The 19,767-nt window shown below is 38.9% G+C and overlaps 1 protein-coding gene across 1 annotated transcript in view; it reads left to right on the forward strand.

The window, feature by feature from the left end:
- Window positions 1-1,992: 1,992 nt before the first annotated feature.
- pitpnm3 (PITPNM family member 3) overlaps window positions 1,993-19,767 on the forward strand; it is a 78,187-nt gene continuing 60,412 nt past the window's right edge. The window contains exons 1-2 of the mRNA XM_053320209.1: window positions 1,993-2,167; window positions 9,616-9,711. Of these exons, the coding sequence (XP_053176184.1) occupies window positions 1,993-2,167; window positions 9,616-9,711 (271 nt within the window). The remainder of the gene's footprint in view (window positions 2,168-9,615; window positions 9,712-19,767) is intronic.

A 19,767-nucleotide genomic window follows, 5' to 3' on the forward strand; every position in this document is an offset into this window, starting at 1 on the left:
GAGTCAATTGGAAGGTGAAATATGGAGTCCAATGGCTTTGCCTTTGCGACAGGCTTAGGTGCAATAATTTTCTGTCTTTGTAAGCTGCTTAGAGAGGAATACTATACCAAGGAGTCTCTTCAACTCAGTGAAGTACAACTTACTTTCTCTGTTCCAGTGGCTCAGCTGCTAAACAGAACACAAGTAAAACTGTCTTGGCAAGTTATTTTTTTGTATATGATCTTGTATGTATTCGTAAGGTCTTATAATCCACCAAGCTTGTTTCTATTGCCTGTAACAGAAGGTTGTAATTGTCTTGTCAGCATCTTTCATTTGTTAAACATGTATCAACTGTAAACACAACATTAACTGATTATCCATTCATGATATTACGCCACACAAAAAGTTGCCAATTGTATATCCAGCAGACATGGAGCAACATCAGGGAGAAGGAGTAAAGAAATACATGTTGTCTGCATGCACTGCACTATAGCTCATATATCCTTTACTATCAGGGCTTTCTAATCTTAGATACGCCCACTGGATTGAGAGGGCCATTTACGATACCACTTATTCCTCCATATACCAAAGGTTTTTTGTCAAAATGTGACACTTATTTTCCATATCCAGGTCATTACTGGAGACGCAATTACCATTTCAAATGCCTTCAATTTTAGGAAACATGTTTATCCTTTATTTCTTACAATTCCTATGACACAGGAATTCAAGGCTTTTGATGCTATAAAAATGTCAAGAGCTGAAAATATGAAAGCACAGGATTTGAACAGAAATATTTTACAACTGGGCCAGAGCATCTGAAAGGCAGATCTCATGGTGTATTGCCAGTATGCAGAGGTTGGTACCTACCGAAAATGGTCCAAGGTTGGACAACTAGTGAACCTGCGACAGGTTGATTGGTGCCCGAGGCTCACTGATGCACTTCGGAAGTGGAGGGTAGCACATCTATTCTGATCCCACAGAAGAGCTACTGTAGCACAAACCGCTGAAAAAGTTAATGCTGGCTATGATGGACAGGCATTAGGACACACAGTGCCACAGACCAGTCAGAGTGCCCACACTGACCCCTGTCAATGGCCAAAAGTGCCTACAATGGGCACATGAGCGTCAGAACTGAGCAATGGACCAATGGAAGCAGGTGGTCTGGTCTGATGAATCACATTTTCTTCTACATTATGTGTATGGCCAAGTGTGTGTCGTTGGGGAATGAAATGGCACCAGGATCCACTGCATGTTGAGAAGGCAAGCTGCTGCAGTGTGATGCTCTGAGCAATGTTCTGCTGGGAAACCTTAGGCTCTGGCATTCATGTGGATGTTACTTTGACATGTACCACCTATGTAAACATTGTTGCAGAGCAAGTACACCGCTTTATGGCTTTGACCTCTTCCAGCAGGATAATGCACCAAACTGAAAAAAATGTTGAGCAATGGTTTGAGGAACATGACAGAGTTGCCCAGATAAATTCTCCAGATCTTAATCAGATCAAGCATCTAAAGAATGTGCTAGAACACCATTTAAGTAAAAAAAGACCTGTTGAGCTGTTAGTCACCTTTTTGACTAATCCAGCATTTCCAGGAACTACAACCCCTGGCAAAAAGTATGGAATCACCAGTCTTGAAAGAGCACTCATTCAGACATTTTATTGTGTAGAACAAACTCAGATCAAAAACATGATACAATAATAAGGTCATTCCAAAGTGCAACTTGTTGGCTTTCAGAAACACTCAAAGAAATGAAGAAAAAACATTGTGGAAGTCAGTAAATGTTACTTTTATTGACCAAGCACAGGGAACAAAATATGGAATCACTCAATTCTGAGGAAAAAAATATGGAATCACTCAAATTGGAGGTAGAAAATAAGGACACACCCAGTCAATTTTCTTTCCCTAAATGGACACCTGCCTCAGATTGGATCTGCTCGTTAGTCTGCAGTTAAAAACAGTGCAGTCATCACACCTTGGAGAGCTGCTGGACCAAGTGGAGTGGCAAGAACCATGGCTCCAATAAGAGAAATGTCTCTTGAAACCAAAAAGAGGATTGTGAAACTTCTCGAAGAAGGTAACTCTTCACGCATGGTTGCTAAAGATGTGGGCTGTTCACAGTCAGCTGTATCCAAGATATGGACCAAATACAAACAGCATGGAATGGTTGTTAAAGCCAAGCGTACTGGTAGGCCAAGAAAGACATCAAAGCGTCAAGACAAAGAAGTGAAGGCCATTTGTCTTGAAAACCGAAAAAGTACAACTAAACAGATGAAGCATAAATGGGAGGAAGCTGGAGCCGATGTGTGTGACCGAACCGTAAGAAATCGCCTGAAAGAAATGGGATTTTCTTACAGGAAAGCAAAAAGAAAACCATTATTGACACCTAAACAGAAAAGAACAAGACTGCAATGGGCTAAGGAGAGGCAATGATGGACTGTGGATGACTGGATGAAAGTAATCTTCAGTGATGAGTCAAGAATCTGCATTGGACACGGTGATGATGCTGGAACTTTAGTTTGGTGCCGTTCCAATGAGATTTATGAAGAGGACTGCCTGAAGAAAACAACCACATGTCCACAGTCCTTGATGATATGGGGCTGCATGTCAAGCAAAGGCACTGGGGAGATCACTGTGGTTAAGTCTTCAATCAATGCACAAGTTTACATTGACATTTTGGACAGTTTTCTTATCCCTTCAATTGAACAGATATTTGGGGATGATGAAATCATTTTCCAAGATGACAATGCATCGTGCCATAGGGCAAAAACAGTGAAGGCATTCCTTGGAGAAAGACACATTCAGTCGATGTCATGGCCTGCAAATAGTCCAGATCTCAACCCAATTGAAAACCTGTGGTGGAAATTGAAAAAAATGGTCCACATGAAGGCTCCGACCTGCAAAGCTGATCTGGCAACTGCGATCAAAGAGAGTTGGCACCAAATTGATGAAGAATACTGTTTGTCACTCATCAAGTCCATGCCTCAGAGACTGCAAGCCGTTATAAAAGCCAAAGGTGGTGCAACTAAATACTAGTGATGTATTTTGAATGTTATTTTTTTGGTCTGTTTTTCATGATTCCATATTTTTTTCCTCAGAATTGAGTGATTCCATATTTTTTTCCCTGTGCTTGGTCAATAAAAGTAACATTTACTGACTTCCACAATGTTTTTTCTTCATTTCTTTGAGTGTTTCTGAAAGCCAACAAGTTGCACTTTGGAATGACCTTATTATTGTATCATGTTTTTGATCTGAGTTTGTTCTACACAATAAAATGTCTGAATGAGTGCTCTTTCAAGACTGGTGATTCCATACTTTTTGCCAGGGGTTGTAGTTATAATAGCAGCCATTCATACCACTTTTACATTAAAAGTCAATACACTAGAAGTGTCCTGATAAATAAAAATGTCAGCATCTCTTGTTGACACATACAGTATGTAGCACTGAAGCAGTGTGTATGTGGCAAAGATTAAGAGTCATATGTGCATACAAGTAGTGAGGGGGTATAACCTGTGATTGCAGTGGAGCTGCTCTAGTAATGGATACTGTTAGCCCACCATTTCAACCGGCTGCAGGCCTCTGTGTAAATGCTGCCGGCAGTGGATAATGGAAAAAAAGAGATCAAAGAAGGACAAGATGAATCATGAACAACCTTGTGTTGTCTTGATCTGAAGTAAAGCTTTTTAGATAGTCACACACAGGTTCTCTTTGAACTAGGCCCAATGAAGAGCCGGGCTTCTCCCGGTCTCTCTTCTCCCCCCTTGTCAGTTTCCATAAGTTGGACACTGGTGTTCAAAAGACAAACTGTTTGGGTTTTGCATGCTTTCATTTAGCAGACGGAAGCAAATTGATCTGATGTAACTGATGAATACCCAAGGTACTTTTGTAAATGGACTGTACTTATATAGCGCTGTTCTAGTTGTTATGACCACTCAAAGCACTTTTACATTACATCTCTCATCTCATCTCATTCATCCATTCACACACATGCGTACACTGATGACAGGGGCTACCACGCAGGGTGCCAATCTGCTCATCAGGGAGAAGCTAACCATTCATTCTCATTCACACACTGTTGGGGTTAAGTGCCTTGCCCAAGGACACATCGACATGTGGACTGGAGGAGCCAGGAATCGAATCGTCAATCTTCCAATTGGAGGATGTATCTACCTCCTGAGCCACAGCCGCCCCTTTGTGGGCAATGCTGTTAAAACACTATGGCACTTTAGCATAATTAGTTAGAGAGTTAGGTACATTCAGATTGATATTCACCTTGACAATAGCTTTGCTAAACTTATATTAGCCTACATATGTAAATGAAAAATCCCAAGGGACACTACATTGATTGAAGAGGCATGACACCTGAGCAGGATTTATTCATTTACCTTTTGAGCCTGTCACATACTCTAAACATGTCTGTTCAGTTGATGATCTGTGTTCATGTCCTGGGAGCTACTGAAGTATCCAGTTTCCAACTAGTAAATACCATTCACCTCAACATCCAAGTTGTAGTCACAACTGCAATCTTTCCAGATCAAGTTCCAGTTCACCATGTGCCTTAATGGATATGGTGCTAAAATCCAAATGCACAGTATTCTTTTATCCTTTACTGCAGAACTGATAGCATAGATATGCAGAACACTTTGAGAGAGGACATGTAGGTCCCCAGCTGGAGATGAGCAAGGGTTAGTGTGGTTATATCTGAACCACTCATCCACAAACACCCAATCAGTTAATAGTATGTTTTAACTCTCACACAACCATTTTTGTAGCTGTGCAACTATCTATAGTGTTTGATGACAAGAATGCTCACAAGTTGTTTATATGGGAATCTGAATGTGGCGTTAGGCTGCACATATAGCACTGGAAAAACTTAATTGAACTTTCCCTTTGTATTTACACGAGGATAATGGGTTATATCATACAATTAAATGCACATGTTTTTAAATGCTCATCCACGCATTTTCTTTTATTTGTTTTGTTCTGTTTAAAACGACTCCCTCTTCACAGCCATTCAATGCTGAAGTAATAAAGAGCAACCTCCATTTTGTAAATGGTGTTAATTAGTACACCATCTACAATGCTAAGCTAATCACATCAATTTGGAACTACGATCTCATTATACCAATACTGATTTCCAATGTACAGTTTAGTGAAATCGAGGTTACAGCTATAAGCCTTATTCTCAAAGTGAGATATCCTCATAATGGAACACTTTCCTCCCTGCCTCAGTAGTCATACAGTATCTGCTTGTAACAATTGACTGGTAAATGTGAAGTGGAGGGACATCCTTATAAAAAAATGACCTGCTGACATAGAGTCAGCACACCTTTCTTTGGCTTCTGGGTACGAGACGAATAGCCTGGTTACATTTTGCAGTCCCACTGGTTGTGTGATCATAATCTGTGGCTCTTTCAAGCATTGACTCTGTATATGTGAGGATAGAGTGTACAATAAATGCCCTGCAGGGAACTACACCAATTATTACAGTTACCCAGTGGGGAAGGCATCGCTTGGAGATAGGCGTGACCATGTGAGGCTGAGGCCACACAAGGATTTGGGTAAGCCTTATAAGACATTCAAAGTGCATGCAGGTCCAGCAGTAAACTGAATGCAGTAACATCCACATAATTTACATTGGTATCTGTGCCAGCAGTAGACACGTTTAATAAAAACAGTACTTTAAAAGGTAGAATATGTAGAATGAGCAAAACAACGCCATCTAATGTCTCGAGATCGTAGTCGCAACAACCAAAATAATTCCAGCAGTCGGGTTGCCAGGTCCGGTGCCGGATTTTATTTTAGCTCTAACTCTGTAAATATACCACTTTATCCACATGTCTAACATTTTTAGGTGAGAAAGTAGCCCTTTAGATCCACAATGTGATGCTAATTTGTGCAAATAACATCTGCTTAAAGTTTTGTTCCTGCGAATTCGGAGCCACTCAAGTTAGCCGTAGCGAGTAACGCACTTCCGGTCATTTTCAAAAAATAAAACACCCGTTGCCTGTTATTATTAAGAAAACCATAACAATAGAGTTGGTGCTTTTATTTTGAAAACAGGAAGCGAACATACCCTCGCTGTAACTGACTTGAAACCACCGAGGTACATTACATTGTAACGCCAGTGGGAGTAGCAGCAATGTCTCTGCGTGTACTGCCTAATCCTAAACACCGATTGGCTTGTGTGTGGTGTCATCAGAAGTAGAAGAGGCTCACGGTCGTAAACATCTAGTCACGTGTACTCTGAGATGGACGCGCAGGTCAGGAAATGACGTAAACGGACCGTATATGGTTTGTTATTTGTGTTATTACGTTACGTGTTGGACTAAATACATGGACATATTGAGGAAAATATTCCGGTTTTATGGAAACGGATTTCATATTTCACAAGAATGGATACTTGGCGAGCTGTACAGAAAGTCCTGTGTCATAAGATGATCGTTGTGGATAAAGGGAAGACTTTGAAGGTATGTAGGCATTATAGCTTTTCTCACTTAGCTGAGTGGCTAGCCGAGCTAATCGCTAATACCATTACGGCTGTGAGCAACCATATAAGTCGTGAGTGGTCTTGAATGAATCAGAACAATCTAAGCTTTCCAACAATGTACGGTATGAATATATATGTTTAAGGGTTGGTGTTTAAAACATTCAGAAGAACGTGTGGCTACCTCCTAACATCCGTCCTGTCCCGTGAACGGAACAGCGTGCGTTAAGAGGTTAATGATCAAATGTCAAAATCCGAATAGCGTCAGAAAGTCAACCCACTCTCCACATTTCCATTGCTACCGTTTTGATACTTCATTGTACACAAACAAATAGCATCTCATATGAAAGCTAAGACCCTGGCGAGTTCAACAGTACCACTATTATTGTGCTAAAAACTCAGTGAACCAGCAGCCAAAGAATACAAAGGTAAACAACCACTTATTTACAGCGACTAACAGATATTCTGTCTTACCTTTGAAGTTTTGTGATGAAAAGTTGTATTTGAGAGCAAAAAACGCTGGTTTTAGTAAGTCCAACACAGCCGTGTTTGTTTACAACTCCATTTCACCCAGTGCCAGCCTACAGTAGCTGCGCTGGAACAACAGACAACCCTGGCAACCCGCAATTCCGGCCGCTAATTGGCTGGTACAATGTACACAGAACGTGTCAGAACGTCATTGTCGAACCCGTCAAAAAATTTTAAAAATATTAATTCAGACTAAATATTTTTTTTTATGGAAAAGCAATACTTTCATTCTGTACCCCTCAAAACGCCCCGTGGCTGTATTATTTAAAAAAATATATAGCTTTTAATAAATATTCTACATATTCAACCTTTAAGATTGCTTAAAAGGCCTCCAAAGGTGACTGTGGAAGTGTTTCGAGTGCACTCAATAAATAAAATCCCATGATTGAGAGAGGCGTATGCTTAGGATAGCAGCTGGCTTGGGATGCCAGAATTGGTGGTGGGTTTTTTTTCCAGAGTATTTCTTCCTATGCTCATGCTGTGCAACTCATCAGCTCCTCTTCCCACTCTGCATGAACGTTCTCTTTCTGCAGAAGCTCCCAACACTGTGCCACACAGGCCCACCTCTGCTTGTCCACATACCTCCTCAGGATGGCTCTCCCAAATACTCAGATGGTCAAGTAGCCAAGAATTAAGGAAAGAAACATATCAAAGTATAACATACCAAACATATGTATTTTCTTTACTCAATGAAACAAACATCTTAATCCTCAGTATCTTATAGTTTTATTAAAATGATCAAATTTAGCTAAAATTCATCAACACATATTTTGGAGGCGGATAACCAAATGCAATCCCTCTCAGTGTGAGGCTCTCTAGAGGTTCACGAATCTGGAAGTCTGGATCCTGGATACCCTGGAGAACAATTTACTGACAGGCAGAGCTGCTGCTGAATAAAATGTTGAGGAGGGAGCTTCAGCTTACCCTTGATCTGGAAGGCATGTTGACTATTAATATTCAGGATGGCATGACTTTGTCCTTATCAGATAAGCTCACAGTTTGTCTTCAGTATAGCCTAATGTAGCTTTATTATTGTACTGCAATATAGTGCTAGGGGCTAGTAAACAAGCTTGTTACACATAAACTGCAGCCCAATAATATGTTTGTTAAAGTAGCTAGTGTAGTGTGGTATGGTAACAGGAAGTGATGACTAGTGACAGCCTTGTCATAAGCTGTACAGTTGGAGTATCTGTATGACCAGATGTGCATGGACAGTGTGGACAGGGATGCTGAAAAATTGAAATGTTTTTCTCAATGTCATATTAACAACATAGCAGCCTTAAAAATAATGTCATAACTCTTTTAAGATCATTCATGGTTCCATGACGGTAATCTAAAATGACATGGAAGCTATATACAGAATGGTTTTCTGTCATATTGGAAGATACTAAAGTGTGCATAATGTTTAGTTAAATAAGATAACAGAAGTAAGACTCTTGTTTGTTGTTAGTTGCAATGGATGAGTACTAATTTTAAAGCGGCATGTTTGAGAGAAGACAACTGCACACACATTTAATGCAAAGCCTCCTTGGGGTTTCCAGCCTACTCCTCTGGAAAGAAGGAGCAAAGGACTTGAGATGTGTGAAATAGCAAAAAAGGGGTGAAAACTGTTCAATACCCCAGGAGGGATACTCCAGCACAAAGTACATTATATACATTGAATATATATTAAGCATGCTGCCTCATCATAGTAAACACACAAGTGTATAAGGATAGGGTAGAAGGATTACTCATTTTCACAATAATAGGCATAATATAATTTTTTTTTTTTTTTTACATTTCTTGTTCTTGTGTGAATATGATTGCAGTAATTCACATTGGTCACGGCCACACTGTGTCTGTGCTTGGGGTGATCCAGACTATGGGATAATGAAGCTTCAAGATCTGTCCGAGCGCCAGCAGGGAAACATGGTTGATTATAGCTAGCTATATCATCTGAATGCAGGAGTGCTGACAGGAGAATTTACTTGTAAAGTCGTAGTCCCAAAGTGAAAGAAGACCTCAGGAAAACATTAAATGACATTAAAAGAACTTCATTTGAACTTTGGCATAGTTCTGCTGAATTTGCACTTGTAATAAAGGGCCTGCAAGTCATAATTAATCTAAACTTCATTACATTGGTGCATGTTTATTAATAGTAGTCTTACTGTTGCAGAATAGGTTTTGTGTCTTGTCAGTTTCTGTCCGTGCACTATCTGGGTGTGATTTTAAGGAATCATTTGTTGTTTGCAGTGGTTTTATATCTGGGGACTTGAGAGAGTCAGTATTGTCAACAAATGAAAAGTACTCTTAATTCCTTTTCATCCCCTCTGGTGTATCAGAAGGTCATAAAAAAAATCTTGGCCTGGCTTCCGTGCTGAGACACTTGATTGTTGTGACACCACTCAAAGGAAAGTCCATTTGGGTCTTTTCACCTGCTGTGATATTTGAAAGGCTACCTATCCCCACCTGGGGCATCCGCACTTTGCTTTTCATTCAGAATTTCTGGTGCCATCAAGCAAACAGTTAGAAAAGGAAATATATGCTTGACTTATCCATCTTTCAGCTCTGTGATTAATGACATGGTCGTGCCCGTCATTCTTCCAGCCTGAAATGTTTTCTTTTTTTCTTTTCTTTGTCAGGTTCATCACGAAAGCACAGCGCCTCTCATTGGTGTCTGCAGAATATCGCTCAAGAATCTGTTGACAGCTCTGATGAGGAGTTTTTTGATGCCAGAGGTTAGTATTATATTTTAATTACCCTTTGCCTCATTTCTTCACCTTGTCATTTTTTTTCTTTTTTTTTGTCTTTTTAAAAGTAATAATCTGAGTGTGTTACCTAAACTTTTGTATCAGCATTCTGAAAAGGTTCCTTTTCCATCAAGCATGCTTCTGACCACCTTATAGCTATTTTCCGCTCCAGGAACTAAACTGAAACATAACAAAATTTGTATTCATTGTGATGGGTTCTGCTTCAGTTGCCACTGAACCAAATTTTAGCACTGCTCAGCAGGTGATATCTAATACAAGATCCAGGTACTTCAGGTACCAGGTACAACAAAGTTGAGTCAAAGACAAACACAATTACCTCCACTGTCATCCGCAGAGTCCCTCTCAAAAAAAAAGAGAAATCTGCTGCTATGCACTGCCATTTTTCACCTACATCTTATTGGACTTGACTTAATTGTGTTGTTCTCTCCTGGCTAGATCCTTGCTTACATTGTATTAACTGTCAGATGTACAGCGCTTTTGATAAACACAACAAAACAAATTGTTTATAATGACTAACTATAACCATATATATATGTCATTATAGAAAAAAATCACAATGTGCTCTGTTAAACAAACCGAAAAACCTCAAATTATGTGACGCGCTAGACACTGAATGGCTTTTGCTGTCCTCAGTAGTGTCCTGAACTCTCTGTTGGTACATAAACTTGTATCATGACACTTGTAAATGTCAGACTAAACTCCCAAGAAAGACAACAGCATTGATCTTGTGTTCATGTTTACCTGACAGAGACTTCTAGTGTTCCATGATGGTTCCCTTACCTTAACAAAGCAGTTATTTTAAAGGCCCTATACACCCACACAGGTGTTTTCACTTATTCTGGGTAATTAGACTTCTGCTCAGGCTGAAGTTAGGTGCACATCCTGTATGCCGCAATTATGAGGTTCATTTCACCTTCAAATAAGTGAAAACAACTGTGTGGAATAACCATGGGTGTGCAGTGCATCATCCCAAACAATCTCTCTGTAAACCTTACTATGCTGTTTTGTGTCTAAACTTGATGCTAAACACAAAAGACAATCAATAACAATATTAGCAACACTCTTTATGTTACTTACTTCACTCGTGTACCAAACAGCACATTATAACTACATGGCTGGCTACTCTTCTGCCTTTTTAATAGTTAATATTAGAAATGTCCCAGTTTTTAGGATGAGCCTTGCACCAAAATCTCATAGTAGAATACAAGTTAATCCAAGTTCAGGTTACGGGTTGTTAAGTTCCTGCAGCGGAAAACATCTCTTATTTATTGATGCTGGGAAAATGCATGCTAACTGTGATGAATGATTCACAAGATCTGGAGGATTTTTTTTTTTGGCATTTATAGTATGTTCCGGTATTGAGGGGTGGGATGGAGGGTTCTGTGATTATGTCCAGTGTTGGGGGAAATGAGTTACAAAGTTACTGAAATCACATCACAGTTACTAATGAAACAATGATGTTGTTACTTGTATCTTGTATTTTAATTATCTGCATAATGGGTGGATTAAGTCATTGAATATTTGAAGTTGGGTCAATGATGGAGATCTTGAACTGTTTCCTTACAATAAAAAATTATATGCATGAAATTCAACAGAGTGACGCCGTCTGGTGCATCCATGGAGACACTCTTTGGCAGTCTTACTGTATGCCCAGTCTTGTGCCGCTTCTCTTCATGAGTCATAACCACTGCTTTACTGATAAACACATCATATAAGCTGGACTAGTGTGCTATAAAGCCATAGTTTGCACTATTTCTATGCAGTGTTAAGATGGCCATTCATTTTGAGGTAGTTATAGCCTGCTGCCAGTGCCACTTTGATTGATCTACTTTAAAGGCCAAGGGCCCAGTGGTATTCGGAGTTGGAATTGAGCCTTGCTGTCACCATATTTTTTTTCTGTGAAGTGCTCTTTGGGCTGGTTTTCCCCGACTTTGCTGCCAGTTTTGAGGTATTACTTACTAAAAGAAAGATCTTGTGTATGTCCTCCTTATTGGAATAGGGATTTTAGCTGATATTGTCATACATATGTAGGGTTTAATGTTATTAATGTAATGTAATGCAATACATTTCTTTTTTGAGGAACAACCCCAACACTGACTGTGACTGATTTGAGTGAAGTCTGTCTTCACAGTCTGGTTGCAGAACAAACCAGGGAGAATGAGTTACAAATGGATCATGTGTTCATTTTTTATCATTCTTAAGCATTTTTAACCGATTTCACAGTCCACTTTACTGCTGAAGATTCTTGTATATCTATTCAAGATGTCAGAGTGACCAGAAATAGATACACTTGAGAACATGTTCAACTGCTAGCTTTTTCACGGTCCCAGAGGGAGTTCATAAGCCAACAAGTGGAATACTTATCCCACCAATTTTCCTCTCCAAGTGCTTATCCCCCAAGAGACTGATGCTAGAGATTCTAATCAATTATGTGTTATTATTATGACACTTTCTTATTTTACATTAAGTCACCCAATAGCCAGAAGTGTGTTGGGATTTTCTGGTGTCCAACATTCCCCCATATAATTCAAAAATATGCTGAAAACGAGGCTCAGTGGGTAATAAATTAGAGCTGTCTGGAACGTGCTCTGCTCCATTTCCACTTCCACTTTCAGTGCCGTGGTATAAAGTCACATGCTTTTGTAAAATGTGATTGTGTTTTTCATTCCCATCTGTCATTCACTCTCACTTTTGTTGATCTCATTCTCCTTTGACTCTTCCTGCCTCAATCTTTCAGTTTCTCCCTCCCCTGTCCCTTAATTCTGATTTCCCCTAGTCTCCCTTCTTTTGCATATTCTGTTTGCTGCACACAGTCCCAGAATATCTGAAATATTTATCCTCATCACAGCTGTCACAGAGAAGAGCTGTGCTTTGCTTGAAATGCATTACCCACTGGTGTCAACACACCTGTGAAGAGCAATAGATAACACGTGAATGTGTTGTATGTCAACAGATGTATCCTCACTGTCTGCAGTGCCAGATTTTACACTCACCTATGAAATTTCTTCACTGACTGGAAGACACACTGAGATGGCTTTTATCTCTTTTAATTAAATAGCATGTAAAGAGACTGAGCAATGGTGTGTTATGTGACAAATGAAAACAAAGAAATGATCAGTTTTTAGGATTAATCTTCTAGGCACCTTGAATATCTGTTGGAAATTTCATGTCAACCCATTCAATAGATGGCAACACACGATATTTCACTCAAAACCAAAAATGTTAACCTCCTGATGGCACAGGAGGAAATGACAGGGGGTCATCAAAGTCTGTAGTATACATCCTCTGGGAATCATGAATGTTTTTACCAAATTTTCTGCCAATTCACGCAGTAGATTTATTTACTGAATAAGTGAAAACTTTGATCTGCCTGTGGCACTATGGAAAAGCTCAGAGGATCGCCAAAAATGTGTCTTCTCTGGAGCCTGAATATCTATAACTCATTTTACAGTAATTCATCCAATGGTTGTCAAGTTATGTCACTCCGAACCACAAAGCTGTTTCTTGGTCAGGGGTTCACCAGAGTCAGTAGGCCTAGATGTAAATGACCATAAAAGCCATGCTGTCTATATATTAAGGATAAAAAACTTGAGATTAACCATTCAATTCGATTCAATTTTCGAGGGGCTGTTAGAATGCAGCCTTGGAACATATAAATGGTTTGGGAACAAAGCCTTCACACTGAATTAATTAATCAAATGTGTTGTTATTGTCAGTGTGTTGTTATTGTATTTCTGGAGTCAATCTGGCAGAGTTTTGACTAGAATAAATAATTTTGAAGTTTCCGCATCCATCTGTTATGGTGAACAAATGCCGCTCCACACTGCAGGGGAGCTAAAATTGAGTCTAGATGGTTGTGGTGAAGGTACCACTCTGTTTTTTGTTCCCATATTTCATTTCAGGCTGGGTATTTTTCCATCTCTAATTGGTTCATTATTTGCTGGCTTGCTCTCTGAAGACCAAACATATCACATCTCATTTTGCCATCTCTCTCTCACTGATGCATAATATTGGAAGGACTTCGTTGGCCAGTTTTTTTTTTAGGTATTAAATTATGAAAAATCTCAAATTAACCTTTCAAATTGCATGAAAGCATGGCTTTTTCATTCACCAAAGAAGCTTCTTAAAAATGAGCAACATGGGAAGATAAAATGCAACATGTAGTAAAGAAAAGTATGAAGAAAAGAGATGTTTGAATAGTTTATTTTCTTTTTTGTTGCTACTGGACTCCAGTGTCTGGGCTCAGATGGAAAGTAGAGCTGTGTGCTGCAGAAAAAGCAACAGAGCAAGTTATTCCAAACATAAACATATGCTCAGTATGACAGATGCCTCCCTTAAAAGGAATCCAGAACCAGGTCGTAAAAGGTTGTTGAAATTATGGTCCTCTACAGTAGCTAACTGCATGACTGTGACTCTCAGGCCTGGCTGCATATAACTGGTCTGAAGGTTTATGTTTCTACAGTATAAGACTGGATAGATGTTTTCCTTTATCTAAAAGTAATTTCAGATTTTTATAGAAAAGCAAAGAGTGAAATTGGAAGAATTAGATTTGAAGAATGAAAGAATGATTCAGCAGGGGTGTGCCACATTATAGGCCACTCAAAGCTTCACAGTAAGCTTGGGGGAGTTTTATTCATGTGGTTGTGATGTCTTCATCCACTCTGTAACCCTGCGGACTGAGAATAGATGAAAATGTATGAAGTCTGTCAGATATGTGCTCTGTTTGCTGCTAAAAAGTCCCCAACTGTTATTGTTGCTGTAGTCTTTATAACTTTGTGTGTGTGTTTTTCTGTTTCTCATTTTTCTTGCCCATGACACGTCCCTTTGTAGAGTGTTTTGTGAAATGTAATGTTTTATCAATGTGAAACAGGATAATGAATCTCAAGGGGCCTTTCCTGCAAACACAATTTGAATGGTTGAATGTTTAGAGTTGGCTACATTGTGATGCTCTTTATATCACTTTTTTGAGACAATGTCAGCAGCAGCCAGTAGCTGCTACAAACTGATTGAAGGCAAAGAGAGCTAAACATACCGTATGCATTCAAAGAACAAAGCTTCCTGATCAAAAGATGGAAATGCACCCACAAGTGCAAGACACAAGTTTTTTGACATTTCTAATGTTTGTGTTCTGCAATATAGCAGATTGACTTTGAGATGTAACAATTACCAGGAGGTTGAAGTGCTATTTATAAGTTTGTTCAGTCTCAGCCTTTTTCATACATGATTCCAATTTAGATCAATACAGCAGGACAATGAATCCTAAACATAAAGTCTCTTTTTGCACCAAAAAAGTATGAGTTTCTTACTGTTATGTCTTACTTTAAGGATTATACTGTGAACATGTTTTTCTACAAAATTCTTCAACAAAAGAAGGCAAAGTTCTCAAATTTCCTTGAATGTAAAGTTCTTATCGTTGTCTAAACACAGGCAGCCATACAAGAACTTTCCCTGGATAACATACACACAAAAACTCTATTTTAGTCATAATCTGTGTAAAGGAGATTACCAAGATAAAGAACTGCAGCCTGGCAGCTGTACTTTATCTTATTTGTGACTGTGTTGATATTTTTATCCTGTAATGTTGTGTGATTGTAAACATCAGTCAAATTTTAATCTCTCTGCAAAGCACTTTGGTCCCCGTCTGTTTTAAATGTGCTCTATAAATAAATGGACTTGACTTGACTTACTTTGGCACAGTAGTGCTTTAAGCAAATATGATATTGTCAACATGCTAACATAGTATCATTGACAATGTCAACCTGCTGATTGTAAGCACATACAATGTTTATCATGGTCATTATCTTAGTTTTCATATTTGCTAATAAACACTTAACACACAGTACCACAGAGGCTGCTGGGAATGGGAGTCATTTTACACATTTGATCTGATGATGGCGCTACATGAGAGGTTGAGGCATCATCAGTTATTAAAACTCTGTAATAACAAGTATACAAGTCTGAAGGGGGGCTATGTTGGTAATCCATCTGAGTGTTTTTGAGACATTTCATTTAAATGTCTCAAAAACCATGAATTTCTCTCCAAAATGTGGTGCCAATGCATCAAGTAGATTTTGAGATATTTCACAAAATCCATAAAGAGTTGGAACTGCTGCTTATGAAAGAGAGAGAGAAAAGGTCAGGAGATGACTTAGCTTATTAGGATTCATCTTCTGTGGACCATGAGTGTCTGAATGTCATGGAAATCTATCTAATCATTTTTGATATTTCCGTCTGAACCAAAGTGGTGGAACCATCCCTACAGCAATGCCACTAGCATGAATTAAAACATGTTTTTGTAGTTAGTGCACAGAAAAAAAAATGGTTTAGCCAGTTCCAATAAAGTATTTAGGTTTGATGTCCATCCCTGTAATTTAATTTTTAATTATTTCTGAAAATGTAAAGCCGTAGAAGTGATCAGTCTGTGACATATCAACAATGCAAACCTGATTGTATAACAGGGCAGCAGATATTACATCCATCAACATGAGAGTTGAGGGTTGAGTTTCTGTCAGCTGATGTTATTGTGTGTCAGCCAATGTTTGTGTGACACGGTGTGGAGGCAACACAGCTGTCGTCTGGATTGTTTGATCCTGTCATCTCCGTTGATCAAATCCTCTGACATCGACACAGCAAAGCCGACTGAAACACACACAGTTAGTTTGTCACATCGTCACATCGTCACAGCCCCCGTGAGTTGGCCTGCAGTGATAATGAAAACAGAAGTGCAAGGCAGACTGCTATTAGAGCAGAGGCTCTCACACCGACATGAAGACACGCTGATGGATCAAAGTGAAATACTGAGTGGTTTCATGACCCGTCCACCTCCACAGTCACCTCCATCGACTAGTTTAAAACGTTTTTCCACCAGTTGCAGGTAACACTCTAGTTGATCTACAATCCAGCCTTGAAAACTCTCAAATGCAACCATTCAAATGAAGGAAAGGAGATAAGAAGACATTTGAAGCTCACATAAAAAGAAGAAAAGCAACATCTAAAACGCTCTTCTTAGAAAAAGATTATACAAGATTTTTTTTTTCTCCAATGGAGATACTTTTCATGTATTGAATTGTTTGAAGCTTTGTGCTTAGAGAAGAAGCCAAGAGAAGAAGCCAAAAGACGAAGCACGCTGAAACATCCTACGTTTCACTTTAAACAAGCCAACAGAAAAAAGCCTTTAAACCATGTATTGTTAAGGGGCCTATACATTTATTCCTTTGATGTTTTTATTCCACAAAAAAAGAAATGTACTGAATAATTTCTGAACGTCATACTCTGTTCATATTTCATGACTTTAACTCCCCAGTTGCCACATCTCATCTTCATGGGTTGGCTCATGAAGCTGTGTGAGATTCAGGACTGGATTTTAAATATTTGTTTAACAAGATGAAACACTGTGTGCATCCAGAAAAATCTAGCTTTGTTGTGAGTTGAGGATTACCGTGTCAGTTTTGTTTTTTGTGAGATGTGAAACAATATTGATTAATTTCTGTAGCCTGCTTGTTTCCGTTTTAATACGACTTAAACCTTTTAAAACAGCAACGCTAATAATGGACTAAATCATGCTCATGAATTGTTTATGGTATATCAGAGTGAAAAATAGACTTTCTTGTAAGTCTAGAGTACAGAATATTTAGTATTCTGTGCTGTGTCATCTCATGAACATATATCTTGATATGTGTAATGGATTTTTCAGTAAAGCGTTTTAGCTCTTTCATGGCAGCTCCTGCCACCAGTGAGCAACAGCATCTGCAGGGGGTATTTATGCCGAATTGCTTTCAATTCCTCTTTTGATTCCGCATAAAGAATCAGATCAATTCCCGTGGCACTCCACTTGCCTGTAGTAATATAAATGAAAACTCATACCTCTCTTCCACTGAGCAGTGTGCTGGTATCTCCCCTCACCCCACATCCATCTTATAGCCCCTCCAGCATCACTCAACCCCTGTTTACCTCTCACACATTTAAGACTACATGAGTTTTGTGCATAGGTGTGAAAAGTCTCATTTTTTATCTTGACTGGATGTGGCCTCTGGCTGCTCAAGCGAATGCCAACTCAATTCACATTGTTTATTGATGTGAGCGGTTGGCAAATTTGCTGTGTTAATCCAGATTTGTTATTTGATGACATGAATTTAAATAATGAGGGGAATTGACAGACTGAGCCCGAAAGGCAATTCGTGGTGTTGACTGCCTCCACAGTTTAATGCCATAATAAATTGCCAGTGGAGGTAAACCATGTTTGTACGCAAGTAGGACATTAATTTATTATAAGGCAGCTATCTTATTATGTTGCTGTATTTCACTGTGGACCAGATGGAAACTGCAGTGACTGTGTGTCTCTTTTGTACAAGATGGTCATTATTTTCTATTCTGTAATGCCATCTATTGACAAAAGTCCTTATTAAAGGCTATTACAATGATCATACAACAATAGTACAATTATATGTTCACACCGTGACATTATATATCTTATTTTACCCAACTTAGTATCCCTATTAATTAGGTATTCAGTGCCAATGCAGGAAGTAATGTGCCCTGTATTATGTATGTATGAAGAGAAGTGGAGACAGGAACAGTGCCAGGTTTTGAAGCCAATTTGACATAGTGGCCAAACCATGTAATTACAATGTCACATGACGCTATTGAGCCTAAAAAGATTTTGTTCCACAAACGTACAAAGAGATGTCTGTAAATGAGCATATACATTTTTTGAGCGTCAAATCCTGCATGAAATCACTTTTGCTATCTGAATTTTATCAGAATTTCATGCACTTGGTCTGATCACATTTTGAAAGTCTAGAGGAGCCACAAAATTGAATTGGGTTTATCTCCATTCAGGTTAGCTAGAGGGTTCAACTGGAAGTCAACTGTCTTGGCGTGCTTCATAGGTGCATTGGGCCCATAGAGCGTGCACAGTGTGTTTTCAGGAAGTGGCTTTTTTGGCCTCCAGGTAGGTATAGGTCAGTGTGGTAGATGGGCATGCAGTGTATATGAAATTGAAATTGAAATTGATTTATTTGGATAAACCCCTTGAGATGCATCATCTCGTTTTCGAGGGGGTCCAGACATGTAAACAGACATTGATTCAACATACAGTACAAGCATAGACTAGACAATACAAAAGACAATACAATGACAACAAAAATAAATAATAATAAATAATGAATACAATCCCTTCACCAAATCAGAAAGTTCATGCAGCTTCAATGGAAACAAGAGCAAGCCAATTTAAGGTGAGAAGACAGAGCACGCTTAAAGATAACAAATGAAGGAATGGATCTGATATTAGCTGGTAGGTTATTCCAATCTGCTGGTGCTTTAAACATAAAAGATCTTCTGCTGAAAGATTTATTAACATTGGAAACAGAAAAATAGAGATGGGCAGAATGTCTGATATGGTAAATTGATGTATATGGTATAAGGAACTGCTGTAGATAAGGTGGATAATTAAGGTAAATACATTTGTATATAAGTTGCAACCAGTGCTCACATTCAATGATGGCCAGTTGAGTCTATTGTACATCGTGCAGTGATGGGTGTGATAAGGGCAACCAAGGACAAACCTACAAAGTCTATTGTAGGCTGTGTTAAGTGCAGCAAGGTCAGATTTATGAGCAGTTACAACATCACAATAATCCATGATTGGAAGTATAAGTGGCCAGTCTCTTACGTACACTATATACACTTTGCGTAATAGATGATTTAAATTAGGTTTAAAAGTGAGTTCTGAATCCAGCCATACACCAAGATATTTAAAACTGTCAACTTTAATGCAGGGGGCTGAATTTTGCATCTGGTGCAATTAACTCTCCCCCTTTTTATGTTATGTAACCATTAACTTTACCTAACCTTAATCAGTTGTTGTCTAACCCTAGCCATAGCTTAATTTGCTATAACCATTATCTTTCTCCAACTTTGACCATATTGTAATTGATATTGTACAAAGGGAGCATTTTGAAAATATTGGTGTTGGAGGTTACAAGCAAGCTAGCAGCTCTCATTTTAGTTTTCAAATGCTAACAT

Source organism: Scomber japonicus, chromosome 6, assembly GCF_027409825.1.
Source record: "Scomber japonicus isolate fScoJap1 chromosome 6, fScoJap1.pri, whole genome shotgun sequence".
Lineage (NCBI taxonomy): Eukaryota > Metazoa > Chordata > Actinopteri > Scombriformes > Scombridae > Scomber > Scomber japonicus.